The 18,704-nt window shown below is 34.7% G+C and overlaps 1 protein-coding gene, 1 long non-coding RNA gene and 1 pseudogene across 2 annotated transcripts; all 3 read right to left on the bottom strand.

Annotated features, from left to right (window-relative positions):
• LOC139780619 (uncharacterized) overlaps positions 1-18,704 on the bottom strand; it is a 186,398-nt pseudogene that overhangs the window by 122,740 nt on the left and 44,954 nt on the right.
• LOC139780626 (uncharacterized) lies at positions 1,757-5,694 on the bottom strand. Its single transcript, XM_071719350.1, has 6 exons — positions 5,457-5,694; positions 4,784-5,095; positions 2,498-2,709; positions 2,266-2,431; positions 2,056-2,149; positions 1,757-1,895 (listed from the first exon to the last, which is right to left on the bottom strand). The coding sequence occupies exons 1-6, from the start codon at positions 5,692-5,694 to the stop codon at positions 1,757-1,759; spliced, it is 1,161 nt and encodes a 386-aa protein (XP_071575451.1).
• LOC139780622 (uncharacterized) lies at positions 16,448-17,595 on the bottom strand. Its single transcript, XR_011720296.1, has 3 exons — positions 17,494-17,595; positions 16,620-16,740; positions 16,448-16,492 (listed from the first exon to the last, which is right to left on the bottom strand). It is a non-coding gene; the product is annotated as an uncharacterized lncRNA (long non-coding RNA).

Below are 18,704 nucleotides of genomic sequence, written 5' to 3'. Positions count from 1 at the left end.
TTTACGTTTGTATATTAAGTAGATAATAAAATGAAAGGGGACCGTAATATTAGACTATGACGCAATCGTATGCGATTCCGATCGATCAAATTAATATGCAGTGGGCGACAGATTATTTGATCAACAAGATCGCACATTAGCTTAATTCATTACAGTATCTTTGCATTAACAGTGACACAAAAAAGAACCCAATAAATTAACAAATCGTATAGCAGATATAATTGCTGGTCTTCCAATCTGCTTTGGTTGTTCATTTTATATGTGGTCAACGGGGCACCATCATTATCTGGCAGATTATTTGCTTTCGTTATCTCGGTCAAGCAGAAGACAGCGTTTTGAATAGATCAGAGATCATTCGATCGAAATCGTTAATGGATATCACCGATAACGAAACTCTTGCAATATCAATACTGACTTCTTGCCTGTACTCAATAGATATTTATCTGCCTGTATAGTAGTTACAACAGTAGCTAAATACATTGTTAGAAAAATTTTACCGAATCGAAGACTATCAAGGAAGCAAATAGAAATAGAAAGACGCGTAACGGTTGTTGAGTACGGTACATCGTATTTCAACGTATTTCAATTGTCGTCTTCGGTCGAGTTCAATCTCAGCGCGATACGTTATATTAATTTATCTTCCTTTCATCCAGGAAGCGCGCAGAAATCACGAATGCACGTGTGTGTGTGTCTACAAACCGGGCAATAAGTCGCAAGTGCGATTGCTTTGCAACTTGTAACCCGATTGTGATTATTTAGCAACTTCTTACGCGGTTAAGTTGTGATTATTTTGCAACTTAAAACTCGCTTTGCAATAAATCCGCGGTGAATGATTATTTTGCAACTTATAATTCGATTTGCAATAAATCCGCGGTAAACAAAAGCAGTAATCGCGCGAGGATCGTGTTACGTTTACCTAAATATTTCTTTTTTCATGTTATATTGACGAGTCATATTTATGGCTCGTTTACGCAATCAAGAATGTGTAAATTTTCCAGAATCGTAGAGTTGTATACGCGAAATGAATTACATTTCGTAACACGAGAAGAGAACTTGCAAAGCCCATGATAAGCTAAACTCGCGAGTATGATAGCGCATATACATTTACATTACTTTATAAAAATGCGAAATCTGTCTCTCGATATTCAGCTGACGATGGAACCCTCTACGAAAATGGAGATTCGCGAAATATCTCGACTCGAAAATATACTTAGAATTTGCGTCAAACTTAAGCCATGTACTCGGTGTCGCTACGAACAAAAATTACGTATATTGGTCGAAGGTTGAAGGCAGCGAGCATGAACAACCATTCGTCCAGATCAACATTCTGTACACATCTGTTCACAATGTTCAATTTGCAATTTCAGTTTTCTCTTTTTTTGTGTCAGCAGTTATCTCATTACTGTTATCTATTATCTATAGTTTCCGTGATAAACTCACAGTGCCTGATATTACAGCCCTAAATACATTTTAAACCGCCTTTTCTCATCACCGTTAATATTCCATTCAAAGAGGATTCCCCTCAAATATGAAATAATCGAGATTCCAAAAACAATACATTCCAAGGAAAACAGAAAGTCAAATTGATAAAATTAATTTTAAAAATTAAAAAAATAAATAAAGTAACATCAATTTGGTCGACATATAATATGTTTTTCTGTTCTCCTTGGGATGGTATATTAAGTTTAAATAATATAAAAATAATAAAATTGCACATCCAGTACATAATATTATAATAGTAAGATAAATGAGTTTTTTAACCTCGGTCGCTATTTTCGTTTGCAGATGAGCCGTCATCATGGGCACTAATATTTTCGTTTGCAGATGAGTCGTCTTCATCTTCACCAGATATTTCTGAAATGTCATCTGCAGCTTTTTCTTTTTTGCCGTTATGTCTGCCAATGTTAAAATTATTTCAATATTCATAAACATTAATAAGTATTATAAATGTTATAATCTAATAACTTCTTATAAATCTTTGACTCAGGTGCGTGTTTTAGACAAATTTGCTATAAAAATCTTGTATAACATTAAAATGTATTGAATAATACTTACTTTTTTATACGAAAGGTGGCCTGGGCCAACCATGGTCCCGCTTTCCTACCAAATGTGGTTTCATTAATCGTTGGAAATTCTATAGCTACCGCTTCTGTAAGAAATGAGCACATAAACTTACGAATAAATAAAAAAAACTAAAGTTGACATAAAAGGTACTACAATCTAATAAAGCGAAAAAGATTTAATTGTGAAATAATATAATCTTACCGATCATTATTTTGGTTATTCGACGTTTTGCCAATTTCAATTTGGTTCCTCGTTGACCTTTCCAGTTAAAAGAACTAGCTAGCTTATCGTCCAGAACCATCCGTAAAATAGAATTTACTTTTTTTTGAAGCGATTGTCCCATTACTCCGGAATGTAGAGCATTGACCTATAATTAAATTGCATATAAATAAAGTTAATTTACAATTTGAGAAAAAAAAATCAAATATCTTACCACTTTTGAATGAAAAGTTTTATCTTTCTTTAATTTGTGCTCGATTTTTTCTAAATCTGACAAATTTGTTAAAGGAAATTCATCCAAAACATATACAGCAGCGGTAGAAATATTTTCATTTGTACATTTGTTCATCATCGTCTCCGTTTCCAAGAAGCTTTCCACATTTCTATCTATCTTGCGTAAAATAATTTTACATGATGACATTTCTTCTGAAAATAATAAAAAAACAGCTTGTAATTTTTTGTAAAAAATGAACTGTGTAAAATCCACTTGATGAAATCTTCACGAATTGATCAATTGTTCATAACCCGATACCAAAGCTTATAATAAAATATAAGTGTATAAAATATGTTCTTAAGGTTCCTGGGTAGTCGCTAAAGCTGTCCGTCAGAAGCGAGAAAACGCATGCTAAGAAATGTTACGTGCCATTTTCAAATAAAAAGGTACACCCAGAAAATAACATTTAAAATCAATTCAGCACACTTGTAAAATGTGCCAAATACTTTTATTTTACTCGAACAATCAATAAATATCATAAAATATACATTGACAAAATCATGAGAAAAGATAGGTTAAGAAGGAAGGTTCCATGTCAAGTTAATTTTGTTAGATTTATTGACTGTTCGAGTAAAAGAAAAATATTCGGCACATTTTACAAAGGTGCTGAATTGATCACAAATGTTATTTTCTGGTTGTACCCTTTTATTTGAAAATGGCTTCTCGCTTCTGACGTTATTAAACAAGGACAGCTCCAGCGGACTACCCAGGAGCTTACTTAATAATGAGTTTCATTATTAAATTAATAATTTTGTCTTATATAGCGCTTTCGAGTAAAGCAGGTTCGGATCGCTCCGGAACCGATTAATATGGATTGTTCTAACCTGGCTATCAAGCCCTGTAATTGGCTAATAGAGGCTTATGACATTATAATAATCGCTCCCGGAGCGATCCAAATCAGCTTCACTCAAAATTTAGAACATATATACCTGGATAAGGGGAATTGCCTATATCTCCCATGGAACAAGCTGTATCCAACATGGTGCGAGAAAGAAACGTGGTTGTTGCGAGAAAGAAAGGTATAATAATGGTGATACTATCGCCCGCAATGTGCATGTTTGCGTCGCCATTGCGGTCTCTTGCTAAACAATAGATAACCATGCGCATGTAACGCGAACATGCGCATTGCGGGCGATAGTACCACCACTACCTTTCTCTCTCATACAATCACGTTTCTCTCTCGCACCATGTTGGGCCTCAGAGGTTTGATGCCCAATTCCCTTTCCATTTACATATGTTCTAAGACTCAAACACTTGCTCTTAGGAATTATGTCTTAAAATAGTAATAGTATTAGTGTTAAAATAAATAATTTAAAAATGTGTTAAATATACAAAAATATAAACATATTTCAATAATACCCATTTGCTGCTTTTAAATAAACAATAAAAAGCTACAATCAAAAACAATCAAAAACTAATATTAATTTGTATACACAGAAAAAAGAACATTATTATTTAAACATCATCTTTAAATATAATTATTCTTATTGGCATAATAAAATAAACTTAATCTTAAAATGAGATTATATAATGTTGAACGGAGATTTTCGTCCTTAATGGAAAGCAAATGGTATTGGATAGAGAATAACAGAATAATACTTTTAATAAAAAAAATATTCCATTATTTGTACACAAAAAGAAAATCAGTTTTCAATCAAGACGATAATCAAATTAACACAATCATTGTCTCATATATAATAAAGAATGTTAATATTCTTGGTATTCAATTTTATTTTCTCTAACTATATTGTTTTGATTAAACAAAAAATTTTTATTAAACGTTATTTCTATTATAAATGTTTAATAACGATTTTAAGATTAATCATATTTTAAAATGTCAAAAATATATATTCTCTAAATCAGAATATTTTTTGTGTATTTATTTCATCATCCAAAGAGTTTGTACTTAGTTCTAGTCTATTAACAAACAAGATTATAAAATAATCAACTTTGGTTACAATCAACATTAAAAGGCAGGTTTTCATAATCGGATCTTATATTAAAGAATATCTTAAGTTCATCTTCAGATGCTATACGGGTGGTTTTATTGGTTATAAAAAATCTCAAGATGAATCTTGAAATAAATTTGAGACGATCTTAAATATAACATCCGACTATAAATACCGGCCTAAGAGTTTTTTATTTACATGTATATCTCTCATTTGATAAGCAACATGCAATAGTAAAACTTTTTATAATACATAAACGACAATATTTTCAACATACCTGTCAGCTTGCTAATTGCATCTGCAAGAGATTCTAATGTGGCTGATTCTTTCCCTTCTTTGGCAGAAGTACATTTCGGATCAATTGTGGAGCCTTTATCACTTGAAGAACATTCTTGAGAACTTAATTTTTTGTCTGAAGTAATTGATGCAGACTTGCGCATTTCGATAGAACAAGATGTCTTTTGTAGAGGTTTTACTCCTTTACAATCCATGTAATTCTTGTTCTTTGATCTTTCATGAGAGACATTTATCTCATGTGTGACATAAGTTGGCTTTTTTACATTATTATCTGAAGATGATGAAGCTTTATCTACGCATGACGGTTTTATCATTTTATTCACTTTGACAGGCTCACTTGCCTGCGCCGAATTGCTCGCATTCGCTAATTTTGGTAGTGGTGGTATCAACTGTATATTTCGTCCTTTCGTGTTATTGTTTTCCTTGTCATTGTCAGATTTATCGTCAAAATACGTAATCGGTTTTCTCAATCGTTTTCATTTCCCTTTATTATCTTCAATATCTGAGTATAGCGTGGCATTAGGATTTTTGGAAAATTTGACCAGCATTTTCATTCCCTGCAAAAGTCATAAAATCCAAATGTAAGAGTAAGAATTGTAAACTATAAAAAAAGGCAAATTATGCGTGAAAAATTATCTTAATGTAAAATTTACCAATGTCTTCTTCTATTGTCTTGATGGAAAAACAATTCCACTCCGAATTAGCCTTTGCACACTGTTTTACTAATTTCTGTACAGTCGCTTGATGTTCAGTCATAGGATACCAACATAATGTCTTCGTCGTCGTAATCCACGAAGACGGAATAAGATCGTTGAAACTTTCAATATCTTCTTCTTCGTCTGTTTCAAAGTGGACAATTGACCATTTTGCCACATCGTCATCAGTATGCATTTTTCCAGTAGATACTGATTTTTCGCAAAGAACGTTATCATTCATGCTTGATATTTTATAATTGTATCCAAATTAATTGGATTGCTTATTATAATTTGTTATTCCTGCAAAAATATTAGAAACAGGACACTTGTAAAATTTTATAATTTCATAAACTTATTGGATAAACAACATTCTGATCGGTATTCTGTAACATTATATTTTATACAATGAAAAACTTATAATTTAAGAATTCTAGTTTTAATATAGAATTAATAGTCTTTAATTACATTAATCTTAATTTTAATTTCATTAAAACTAATTTGCTTTGTTTGATTGTATTTTGAGTAAAATTTTGTTATTATAAATCCATAAATATTGATTAAACACAATTAAGCAACTAATATATATTTATAATTTGATGAATTTACTCTTCCTCTGTAAGGTTTAAAATAATCACGTTTGTGACCTAATTAAACGAGTATATAGCTTATATTGTATGATTACAAGTGAATTATTTGTACCTGTAATGTGTTCCTTATTGTCACATACAACGATACCCATATATAAAATACAATACCAGATGAAAAAAGAAAAATGGATTGAAGTAGAATAGTAAGATCTCAATTAAAGCGTATCACAATGTAAAATTGACAGTACAACGTAACCAGTTTTGTACGGCAACTGTACGTATTTTGTCGTAATTTCTGACAATGGCCACATTTTGAGATTCGATAATTTGTTAACTTTAAATACCCCTACGCGGGAACTCTCAGAAGGTATAGTGTAGAAGTCGCATTTATTAATAAATTCTCTACCGATAACAACTGGAACTTGCAAACGCTCACAAAAAGCTATATTCTCAATTTGAATAATGGTTGCGGCAGCAGTACCACAGCAATTATTAGGGCTTTTGTTTATTATTTTAAATTTTGGAAGAGCAACACCACGATACTGACGCGTACAAGCTGGTAACAAAGGACCCTCATTATGGGGATTTAAAAAACTTGGAAATTGTTTATCTTGGCGTTTTTTCTTTAAATAATCCGACTCAAACGACATTATTTCTCCAATTCGTCGTCCTATTTGTTCAAGTGGCTTATTGCGTCCTCTAACTTTTCTTTTAATGTTTTGCATATAATTTTCAAAAGGAAATGCAGATATCGTATCCAAGGAGAAATCATTTAATTTGTCGACAAAATAATCTACATCATCAACTATGTGAATGTTGTTATAAAAATTGTGAGAAATAAAATTTTGATCGTATAATAATACAGTTGACTGAACAAAATGTTTTAAAAGATCTTTAGCAAATTGACGAAATTCCTGCTTTTTACACAGATTCACGTTTAATAAAATTCTCATTGCAAAATGAAATTCCAAGAAATGTATATATTTCTCTTTACTCAAAACATTCTTGAGAACAATTGGTCCTATATATAAAAGAAATAATCTAAATTCCGTTGCTTTCCACCGTAAAACAATGTAGAGTTCTCTACATTTTCTTGCAAACTCTACAGGAATATACCTTTGAAACTGAACAAGAAGATTTGACACCAATTCAACTTGTGCAGCCGACAGTCTATGAGGAATTGCTCCCTGGTACCACATATTCACTATCATTGAACGCATTATGCCAAGACATTGCAAGTGTAAATAATCGAGAATAAAATGCTTTACAAAATCTAAATCCGCGATATTAATAAGAGGAGTATCTCGACGGCGAAAATTCGGGTCTCTCCTTTGTACAAAATCTTCAGAAGTGCGAGCAGGACTCTCTAAATCAATGAAAATCCGTCGATTGTCTGAGGTGACACCTCGAACAGTACACCTAGTGCAGGAATGAAATCCTGTATGTGATACGGTTCCCCTAATATAACTTTTTGCTGGAGCATCGCAAACAAAATAAACACCATCTAACTGTGCAGTTGTGACCGGAACAACGAATGGAATTGTTAAAATTATTAAATATAGCCACTTACTACTTGGGCTGAATATACGGTCGCCACTGTATTTTAAGGATCTAATACAGAAACCTTGTGTTACTGCGTTGCCCCGTCCTTCCTTCTCGGCAATATGGCTGTCGATTCACGTTGCGGGCGCGTTCAAGGCCGTCGGCCACGCCCTTGTTAAGCAAACGTATTTACGAGGATAGGATATTCACTGGGGTCGCGTAATAAAGCTTTTTGTTTATTATAAACAAATAATAGTTTATTCTAATACTAGATTGTACAGCAATCTCTTCTAACGCACGTATTCGCTCGATCGCGTGTTGCTACGTCGAGTTTTTATCGAAACGCCGTTATTTCGGTTAAAGCGGATCTTAATGATCAATATAAGCGCAATAGGATATCCCGTATCACGCACTCACTGCTTCTAATTAATGTTCAATCACGCTACTGACGCTAGCGGATAACGGGATAAGACCGCCTTTGTTCGATTTGTATGACGAAACCGTTGTACGTGTTATCGTCTCGAAACTTCGCGACGGACTGTCCGGGAGGAACGGGTCGAGTTCTCCCACCTTAGACTCACGCATGCGCTGAGTCCTCATTTTAGGCGCGCAGCCTTCGCACTCGCGGAACGCACCTTCGGGTGTAGATGGTACGATTCCATCTGCACTTCGCTTGCCGAGTCGTTGTTGGGACTCGGCACCTTTTCGTGAGATGCTACACTAAAGTGCAACGGCGCGACTTGGCTTTCGCACCCGCGTGAACCAAACGCGTCGCTGCACGCAAATTTCGCGCAAGCGAACTCAAAGTCACTCGATTATTATCGAGTGACTCCCAACGTCACAATCAGACGAATCCAATGTAAACCAGGTAAGTATTAATTTCTCTTTCTTTCAGGTACCCAGGATCGCTATGGAATCGTCTCACCTAATCACCGGAGTCGGTGTAATAAAGGTAAGTATCAAAAGGTAAGTATAACGCGGCTTAAAATTACCGCATGCATAATCGCATAATAATGAAAGTTTAAATTGACAGGGAATAATGTTTAAATATCAAATTAATGAATATAATGTCAAATTGGCTCAATGCCGTCTAAAAGTGTAGAAAGTACATAAAAGTGTAAAAAAGTGTAACTGAATATAATGAAAATCACTGCTATTTGCAATGTTAAATAAATCTTTGCCTGGAACAACTCCATTCGGCTTGTTTCTCTTCCTCGAGAAATGACTGTAAATAATATGTTGGAAATTCAATGAATTTAATGTATCTGCACTCAGAGTGCTAAAAGTGTATCAAAAGTGTGACTGCCGTCGTGGCTCATCTCGCACGCTTATCCTAAGACGTCGAGTGTAAAAGTGTAAAAGTGTAGCACCTTTCGGTGACTCGGTCTCGCACGCTGAAATCTAACATGCAAGTGTAGAAAGTGTAATAAGTGTAATTGAAAAGTGTAGAGCCTTCGCTGGCTCGTCTCGCACGCTGAATCTAGAAACAGGTGTAGAAAGTGTTGAAAGTGTAATAAAAAAGTGTAAATCTTCAAAAATGCTTTAAAATGTTGCAAATGCTTGTAATTGATTGAATATTGCCCCATAGGGTCGTTTCTGTAATAAAATGTTTGAAATTAATGAACAAAGTGTAAATTGAATTATATATGTGCACCTCGTGCATCTCATCGGCTGAAGGCCTTAATATTATCGTTTAAACGTTTGAAGTGTTATTAGAACTTTATAAAATTGTTGACTTTATCAAACTGGAATTTCTTCCATGTGCAGATTGTCTCTGCTTTCTCTATCGGCTTATGGCCTGTAAAGTGTAATTAGTGTAGCGGGGTGTAATTGTAAATGTTGCTTGAAAAAATAAAATAAAATATATGTTAATTCAGGAATATGTCCTGCTCGCTGTTGGTATATAAAGTGTAACTTAATTATAATGTTTCATAAGACCGTCACTCGCGGATCGGTCGTGGATCTACTTCCGCTCCTAAAATTATTATGTAAAGTGTAAATATTGCGTAAAGTGTAAGTATGATATCCGCATCAGGGAAACTTGTGAACAGTGGGAAAAATATTATAAATGAAACAATTAGGTATTCTTTAAGTCTCATGGTAAGCAATGTGGTTCTGACTCTACTTTATAAGAATATACCAGTAACAGTATACTAACTACTGCTATGGCAAAAAGTACAAAAATAAAAGTTAATATAATTATTTTGAATTTATCTGAATCCATCTGAATGAATCGTTAATATTGTTTATTTTATGTGTTCGTCCTATCGACGATTATCTTGGATTGGAGGAATGTTTGTAGGTAAGTATTTCGTGTGTATGTATTTTGTGTAGAACTCTTTTCTTTATTATTATTAATCTTAATCTAAACCATCGGCTCGCTGCCGTATAAAACTCGTGCACTTCGCGTGCTCCTATCTCTTTACTCTTTTTAAAATTACGATAAACAAATTCATAAATATAAAATATAAAATAAAATGCGCTTCGCGCTTAAAAGTCTCTTTTTCCGTTTACATTAGTAAAAGTTTATATCTGAGTATACACTGGCGTGTGTATCTCAGCTCCGTCCGGCTCGGCTTGGCTGGCGTTATTCGCGTGCATCTCCTGCACCTCGGCCGCTCCTTCGTTACTCTCGTTCGGTCCAGCGGGCTGAACGCCCACCTCCAGTAGTCTTTGTACCTCCTCGCTTCTGACGAAATTTATCAGGTCTGGATTGACCTCGTCCTCGGCCTCGCAGAGGCCGTCGCCGCACTCCTCCGTCGGCTGGTTTGCCCCTTCTGGCGCACTTTGGTCTGCACCTGGCTGCACCTTCTGCACCCTCGCTGTTGGCGGGTCGCTCGACATTTCCCCAGCTTGGCCGCTGCTTTCCCGGCTCAAACTGGGAACGGAGGATTTATCCTGCGGTTCCACAGTATGATTCTCAAAATGAAGGCCATTCTCATGGAGACTATTAATTTCAGTTATAAAATCTGTTAAATAATCTTCTAAATTTACAGGTTTTTCTTTACCGTAATAAATTCCTACAGGAAATACTTCTTTACGCAATTCTGGAACGGATACTACAGTGCATAATATAGGATACACTTGATCAGGCGAACTTCTAAACAGAGGTAATCCATCAATGTTTATTAATAATTTAAAAGAATTTAAGGTTTTAAAATATTCAGAAGCAATTTTTAATAATTGATTTTTCAATCCTATATGAATGTAATAGCCAGGCTCAACAACTTTTTTAATTAATTTTGTTCCTGTTTTTAACAGTGTTCGTGCACTGACAGGAAATCTGTCTTCTGAATCATCGGCAAAACATTCGTGATTTTCTTTTAAACCTTTCAATAAGTCTGAAATTGCTTCGTGCGTTACATTATGCTTTAAAGCCCAACCACGAAGAAATTTTAGCACTTTTAAATTTGCGGAAGCTAAATTGTCACTAGACCGCAAACAGTTAGAATTAGATGGCGAGTAAGGATGGTGGGGAGAATCATCAGGGTTTATATTTTCATACAAAATATACCCTTCTCCATTACCATCGTTATTGCAGTATTCATAATCAGAATGTTCAGAATGTTCAGAGTACTCAAAATTATGAGAATAGTCAGAAAATTCAGACTGATCAATAAGTTCCAAATTGTGAGGAAGTTCAAATTTTTTTTTATAATGAAAAACATCTGGTATTTTAGAAGTATGGGTTCTAACAAAAGTATGTGATTGTTCGAATTCAATTGAAGAATTCGTTGAATTGGATTCCTCTACATCTTCACTGATAAGTTTCCTTATTTTTACTTTCTTATGAAGCTTATAAAACGGTATATCTTTTGGCATATTCTTGAATAAACTGTAAAAATATGACTACATAAAATATGCAGATATATTAGAAATATATTCTCAGACAGCACAGATCCCCCAAAGACATTCTAGACATTTTGAGACACCCTACGTTCTAACGGGTATATATAAGAGAACGGGAATATTCGCAGTTCGCCGTAATTGGTCCTGCTTAGGCAGTCCAAAATAGCGAACTGCGAATACCCGTTCTTTTATATACATATACCCTGCGTTCTAAGAACTTCCCCACGATACACATTAACTCATATATATATATATATATATATATATATATATATTGTAGCGAGGCATATCTTTGATTTATTATACAGGGTGTCACTGAATGTTTGGTACTTTTCTCATATTTAGATAGAGCGAGCCAAACTGAGTCGAAAAGTCATGTACTTTTTTGCAATTTTCGCGATAGTTGATGAGTTATTAATGATTAAAAATCGCCGTATTGGCCCGCCCATCGCCAAATCCAAGCGCGCGGTGAGATGCGGCCGCCCCGCGGTCGGCGCGCGGGCAGTTGTTTACTACAAGCGGCGATGATGACACGGCGCGACGCACGAGCGGCGCGTAACGCCGGGCCCCCGTCCTGAGCGATGATAGTTTCTCGCCTTTTTTAAACAAAAATAAAATTTTCTAACAACATAGAAAAATTTTTTGTGCGTACGTATGTACATACGTGTGTACATGCATACACACAGGAACATATCAATTGTACTGCTTAAAAAAGCGATTACTCAATTTACTTTTTTTCTTTTAGTAAGTAACGGTTGTCTTTAAGAAAGAATATTTTCTTGATGAAAGTCTTAAAATGTACAAATTTTAGAAAGAGTCTTTATCATGTACTCGAAAGAAGAATTTATACTCCTTCAAAGAACATAATAAAATTTTATCAAAGAAAAGTCAAAATAATAAATAAAGTAATATGAGGACCCACGAGATTAAAATAGGAGAAGTCAAGGCTATGAGGGTCAGACGCAGATCACAGTGCGTAATATCAGAAATAACTGATTTATTGGTCGTTTTGATACATTACATCGATCCGTACGTTTCGGCTCAGTTTTGAGCCATCTTCAGCGGCAGTTACAGAAATTAAGTTACACGTTCTCCGTACCGTATGGTGAGTTTACCGATTCAAAGTATCAGAAACATAGACCAATTGATCCATATCTGTAAATTTGTTTAATTAATGTTGAGATATTAAAAAGATTCCTTAGGAAACTCACCATTCGGTCTGAATAACGTGGAATACAGAGCCATGTACATAATGAATACTCTCTGCGAGAAGACTTGACGATCTTATCGACACGACACATGCACAGCAATGATATGGAAGGTCTTGCAAGAAGAGGCATGTCGTAGGTCAACACACCGGCGAGGATTATAACAAAGCACGATTTGACACCGTCTCAAAATGACACGGATTTTTTGCATCATGCATATGTCACGGTTTTGAGCAAATTGTAATCCATGCTCATGAACTTTGGTCGTTGGCAAATCGGGGTTTTACTATTGGTATACATGCAATATTGTGACAGTGTCAAATCGTGCTTTGTTATAATCCTCGCCGGTGTGTTGACCTACGACATGCCTCTTCTTGCAAGACCTTTCATATCATTGTGTGTCGTGTCGACAAGATCGTCAAGTCTTCTCGCAGAGAGTATTCATTATGTACATGGCTCTGTATTCCACGTTTTTCAGACCGAATGGTGAGTTTCCTAAGGTATCTTTTTAATATCTCAACATTAATTGAACGAATTTACAGATATGGATCAATTGGTCTATGTTTCTGATACTTTGAATCAGTAAACTCACCATACGGTACGGAGAACGTGTAACTTAACTTCTGTAACTACCGCTGAAGATGGCTCAAAGCTGAGCCAAAACGTACGGATCGATGTAATGTATCAAAACGACGAATAAATCAGTTATTTCTGATATTACGCACTGTGATCTGCGTCTGGCCCTCATAGCCTTGACTTCTCCTATTTTAATCTCGTGGATCCTCATATTACTTTATTTATTATTTTGACTTTTCTTTGATAAAATTTTATTATGTTCTTTGAAGGAGTATAAATTCTTCTTTCGAATACATGATAAAGACTCTTTCTAAAATTTGTACATTTTAAGACTTTCATCAAGAAAATATTCTTTCTTAAAGACAACCGTTACTTACTAAAAGAAAAAAAGTAAATTGAGTAATCGCTTTTTTAAGCAATACAATTGATATGTTCCTGTGTGTATGCATGTACACACGTATGTACATACGTACGCACAAAAAATTTTTCTATGTTGTTAGAAAATTTTATTTCTGTTTAAAAAAGGCGAGAAACTATCATCGTTCAGGACGGGGGCCCGGCGTTACGCGCCGCTCGTGCGTCGCGCCGTGTCATCATCGCCGCTTGTAGTAAACAACTGCCCGCGCGCCGACCGCGGGGCGGCCGCATCTTACCGCGCGCTTGGATTTGGCGGTGGGCGGGCCAATACGGCGATTTTTAATCATTAATAACTCATCCACTATCGCGAAAATTGCAAAATGGTACATGACTTTTCGACTCAGTTTGGCTCGCTCTATCTAAATATGAGAAAAGTACCAAACATTCAGTGACACCCTGTATACACACACACACACACACACACACACACACACACACACACACACACACACACACGCACACACACACACACACACACACACACACCACACACATACACATGTATGTATATAATTACATCCTACTGCAAATGCTCTATAGATACTTATGAAATATGTATCAATTTGCTAGAATAAGAGCGATTTACAGGTATGACCTGTGTGTGTGTGTGTGTGTGTGTGTGTGTGTGTGTGTGTGTATGTGTGTGTGTGTATATATAATAAATCAAAGATATGCCTCGCTACAATCGAGTGAGAAAAAGGGATGCACAATGAGTATATGCGAGGTGGCCTGAATTCAGCCAAGCAGTGTATTATTTCCATCAATTGATGTCAAAAGAATTTGTCTTAAGCGCGAATCTTATATTGTAGCAATATAATAGACGATTTAATCTATGTATAATATAATAAATGAATGAATGAAAACTCTATGTAAGAGACGTTGTGTACTTTTCGTTATGCATATAGAACGGAAACGAAAATATTTCTACTTAGAATTCAGCTAAAGGATACAATCTGTCAAGCCAATATTTATAGGACAAACAAACAATACAGATAGGTGAAGTACGCGATACGCTTGAGGATGAAAATGGTATATAAGTATATATAAATATATTAAATAAAGCTACGAAACAAAATGCATAAGCTACATGTTTTGCAGCTTTCACTGATAATGGTCGCTGCTGGCTCATCGAATTTGTAACGAATAAGATCATATATATCCTTATAATATGTAAATATATTGATGTATAGAATTTCCAGAATTACATAGTCATATTGTGCATCCTTAAAAACAGAAACATCATTTGCATGCAAACAATAGATACAATTTATCAAACTATATCACAATATGAGATATATTCAAGTATATTAAAATTTCAACACTTAAATATTTAAGATGCTAAACATGCACTGAGGATCCACTGCAAATCTGTGATTATGCTAGCGTTCTCAGTCTGTACTTGTAATCGAATAATTGAATAACATGGCGACATGAAATTATTAAATATATATTTACTACTTGGTTTATATATCGTGAAATAAATTAACAAAAATGGATGTATAACCAAGTAAAATGGAGCGAACGAAATAAAAGGAATTTATAAAAAATATGTAACAATGTTTTATGCTATGAAATATTTGATTTTCATGGACCTTCTTTACGCGTGGATACAGAGAGATTCGATTAAGATAATACATGCAACACAATATATACTATATATTATTGTACTAAAAATATCGATTTTGGGTAACTGATGACTTTGGTACTTTAATACACATTTCTCTTCTAAATTAATATCTTCACCATCTTTACGAGTTGATTACCAATAACTTTTCAAAGAAACTATATATTTTACATTAAGGGGTTACATGGGTCTTGAAGGCAAAAAAGCTTATATTTTCTCGAATTTTTTTTAAAGATACGACATGAATTACACAATTTATTTTTTTTTTTATATAAAAGTACAACATGCAAACAATATTTCCTTAAAATTTCAAAGAAAAATATTAAAAATTTAGCCGTTGGCAATTGCTTCCATCAGTAGACCATCCAGAAAAAAGTGTCCCCACGATAGTCAGCATAACTTTTTTAATTTTTATCTGAAATGAAAAACTCAAAGTTTTTCTTATAGTAGGTGAGTGTAGCTTGTCCTTGAACGAAGGATTTAAAAAAAAAATTGAAAATTGAATTTTTGGTAGCGTTTCTTGCAAAAGTTGTCATTTTTGGCATAAAATTAGGCCATGTATTGGCTTGTAAAATGAGTTGTAATCGAAGATAAAATAAATTCTTCGTTCAAGGACAAGCTATACTCACCTACTATAAGAAAAACTTTAGGTTTTTCATTTCAGATAAAAATTAAAAAAGTTATGCTGACTACCGGGACACTTTTTTCTAGATTGTCTACTGGAAGCAATTGTCAACGGCTGAATTTTTAATATTTTCCTTTGAAATTTTGAGGAAATATTGTTTACATGTTGTACTTTTATATTAAAAAAAATAAATTGTGTAATTCATGTCGTATCTTTAAAAAAATTCGAGAAAATAAGCTTTTTTTTTGCCTTCAAGACCCATGTAACCCCTTAATGCCAATTAGGAAATATATAATTTAATTATATAATCCGGTCAAATTGTTTGTTTTAAATAGAATAATTGGCTTAGATTACAAAATACGTGAACGGTAAAAAAAATATTCGCAAATGTACAGTGGTAATATTACAATCATACAAATTATTAGCATGCTGTCAAATACCGGTATCGTTTTAAATTTAATCAATCACAGAACTTACCGTTTGGAGAACTTCGAGGATAATTTCGAGAAGAAGGACGGCCTTGCTAGTGGACTAATTGCATTTGCGTCCTGCGTTTGTGTGTGACCCTGGAAACACATTCATATAAATTGTTAATAAAATAAATAATTCCTTATAATTAATAATTGCTAATAAAAGAGGCAAACTTGTTAAATCGAATTCTTCTCCTATAATTATGTCACCTTAAGTGCTCACCTGAGTGTGATTTCGCTGTGCTCTATTTTGGCCAGAATGGAACGTACTGCGACTCGGAACATTCCGTGGAAATGCTGACGTAGTGGTTGTGGTAAGTCTGTTGCTTGTGCATACACCCAAACTAAATAACAAATAATGATTTCAGTCACATGATAAATATATAGGCTGATTTATCAGCATTTTTATTTTTATGCACACTATAACGGATTATGGAAAGTACATGTTCGCAGCAAATACACTACCATCACCTATTAGATTCAAGTAAAGCTGGTATCAAGATGTAAAGAAGATGTAAGGTATATAAAATTAGTTGTTCAACTGCTACATTTCTTTTTACTGTTACATTATTGTGTAAAAGTTTTCAACGCGCAGGCAATGTCTTACAAATTAAGCTTAGTGAAAAGAGTTAATAAAGCAATATTGATATGAGAAATTAATTCATATTGATAAAAAATATGTAGTACGTTATTGTTCAAATAGACACAGTCTACTGTAACTGCGCATGCATCGGAAAGAAATTATTTCAAGAATATAACTGTCCGTTTTGCGAGAGATATGTTTTAAATACAGCAATTGAATAATAAGAAATTAAGCTAGAAAGGACTTCGTAATTGTAAATGGCGTTAAGTAACTTAGATGTTGGGTCATATAAATAATTTATAAAATAGATAATATTATGTATGTGTGTATGTGTGTGTGTGTGTGTCGCGTGTGTGCGTGTGTGTGTGCGTGCGTGCGTGCGTGCGTGCCGTGTGCGTGCGTACGTGCGTGCCGCGTGCGTGCCGCGTGCGTGCCGCGTGCGTGCCGCGTGCGTGCCGCGTGCGTGCGTGCGTGTGTGTGTGTACACTGTAAATGATAGCATGGCAACATGTACATTTAAGGCTGCGGTCCACTTGACACTACAAATGCTTTGAAGCGTTTTTCTTCTCCTTCTTTCTTCATTGAAAGAAAAGAGAAGAGGAATGCTTCGAAGCATTTGTAGCGTCAAGCGGACCGCAAACTAAGAGTATATTTAAGAGGACAGATCTCGGGACGAATAGAGTATTTATAGAGCACTTAAGGGGATGCTAAAGCCGTTCAAATTACCGACAAAAACAGTCAAAGCTCCTATTTTGAAACGGCTTTACAGATCGCAAAATCCTTTTACAGGAGTAAAGTAGAGGTACTAATGAAGGGTGGGATTGTAAAATAATTAGTAATAATTGAAAAAAATGTAAAAATGCTGTCACATCATAACCTTATTTTCTAATATAAACAGTTGTATACGTAATATGTACGAAATTAAACTTTCCCACTCTTCAGAAGACGTGCACAAACAATAACGTACCTTTGAAATTGAGATTGAAAGCCTAGAATAAAAATGGGAGCTTTGAAACGATCGTGTATATTTTTCACAGAAATATTCACGCAGAGCAGCAATCATGTCACAGCAGTAGTTCACGGATCTTGCGAGAGACGGCGCGATGGCGCACGCAGCTGTGGGCAGTTTCGGGGTTGGCTACATTGTCTGATTCCTACACAGCAATCGAACCAGGACAGATATATGATACAGATATCTCGTTAGGCATTTTTACATTTTTTTCAATTATTACTAATTATTTTACAATCCCACCCTTCATTAGTACCTAAACTTTACTCCTGTAAAAGGATTTTGCGATCTATGAAGCCGTTTCAAAGAACGAGCTTTGAAAGATATGTGGTACAGATATCTCGTTAGGCATTTTTACATTTTTTTCAATTATTACTAATTATTTTACAATCCCACCCTTCATTAGTACCTAAACTTTACTCCTGTAAAAGGATTTTGCGATCTATGAAGCCGTTTCAAAGAACGAGCTTTGAAAGATATGTGGTACAGATATCTCGTTAGGTATTTTTACATTTTTTTCAATTATTACTAATTATTTTACAATCCCACCCTTCATTAGTACCTAAACTTTACTCCTGTAAAAGGATTTTGCGATCTATGAAGCCGTTTCAAAGAACGAGCTTTGACAGATATGTCGTACAGATGCCTCGTTAGGCATTGGGCGCGTTCAGCAGACCAAGCCGCTGAGTAGCAGTCGAACGTGATTGGCTCTTACT

This window comes from Temnothorax nylanderi, unplaced genomic scaffold, assembly GCF_030848795.1.
Source record: "Temnothorax nylanderi isolate EJ_2023f unplaced genomic scaffold, tnyl_v1.0 TNYL_tig0288_pilon, whole genome shotgun sequence".
NCBI lineage: Eukaryota > Metazoa > Arthropoda > Insecta > Hymenoptera > Formicidae > Temnothorax > Temnothorax nylanderi.
This window is presented reverse-complemented; position numbering and strand designations above follow the sequence as displayed.

Coding starts and splice junctions, on each gene's coding strand:
- LOC139780626 (XM_071719350.1), bottom strand. CDS start 5,694: ATGCATACTGATGACGATGTGGCAAAATGGTCAATTGTCCACTTTGAA. Junction 2,432..2,497: donor AAACTTTTCATTCAAAAGTG/GTAAGATATTTG, acceptor ATTTAATTATAG/GTCAATGCTCTACATTCCGG. Junction 2,150..2,265: donor AATAACCAAAATAATGATCG/GTAAGATTATAT, acceptor CATTTCTTACAG/AAGCGGTAGCTATAGAATTT.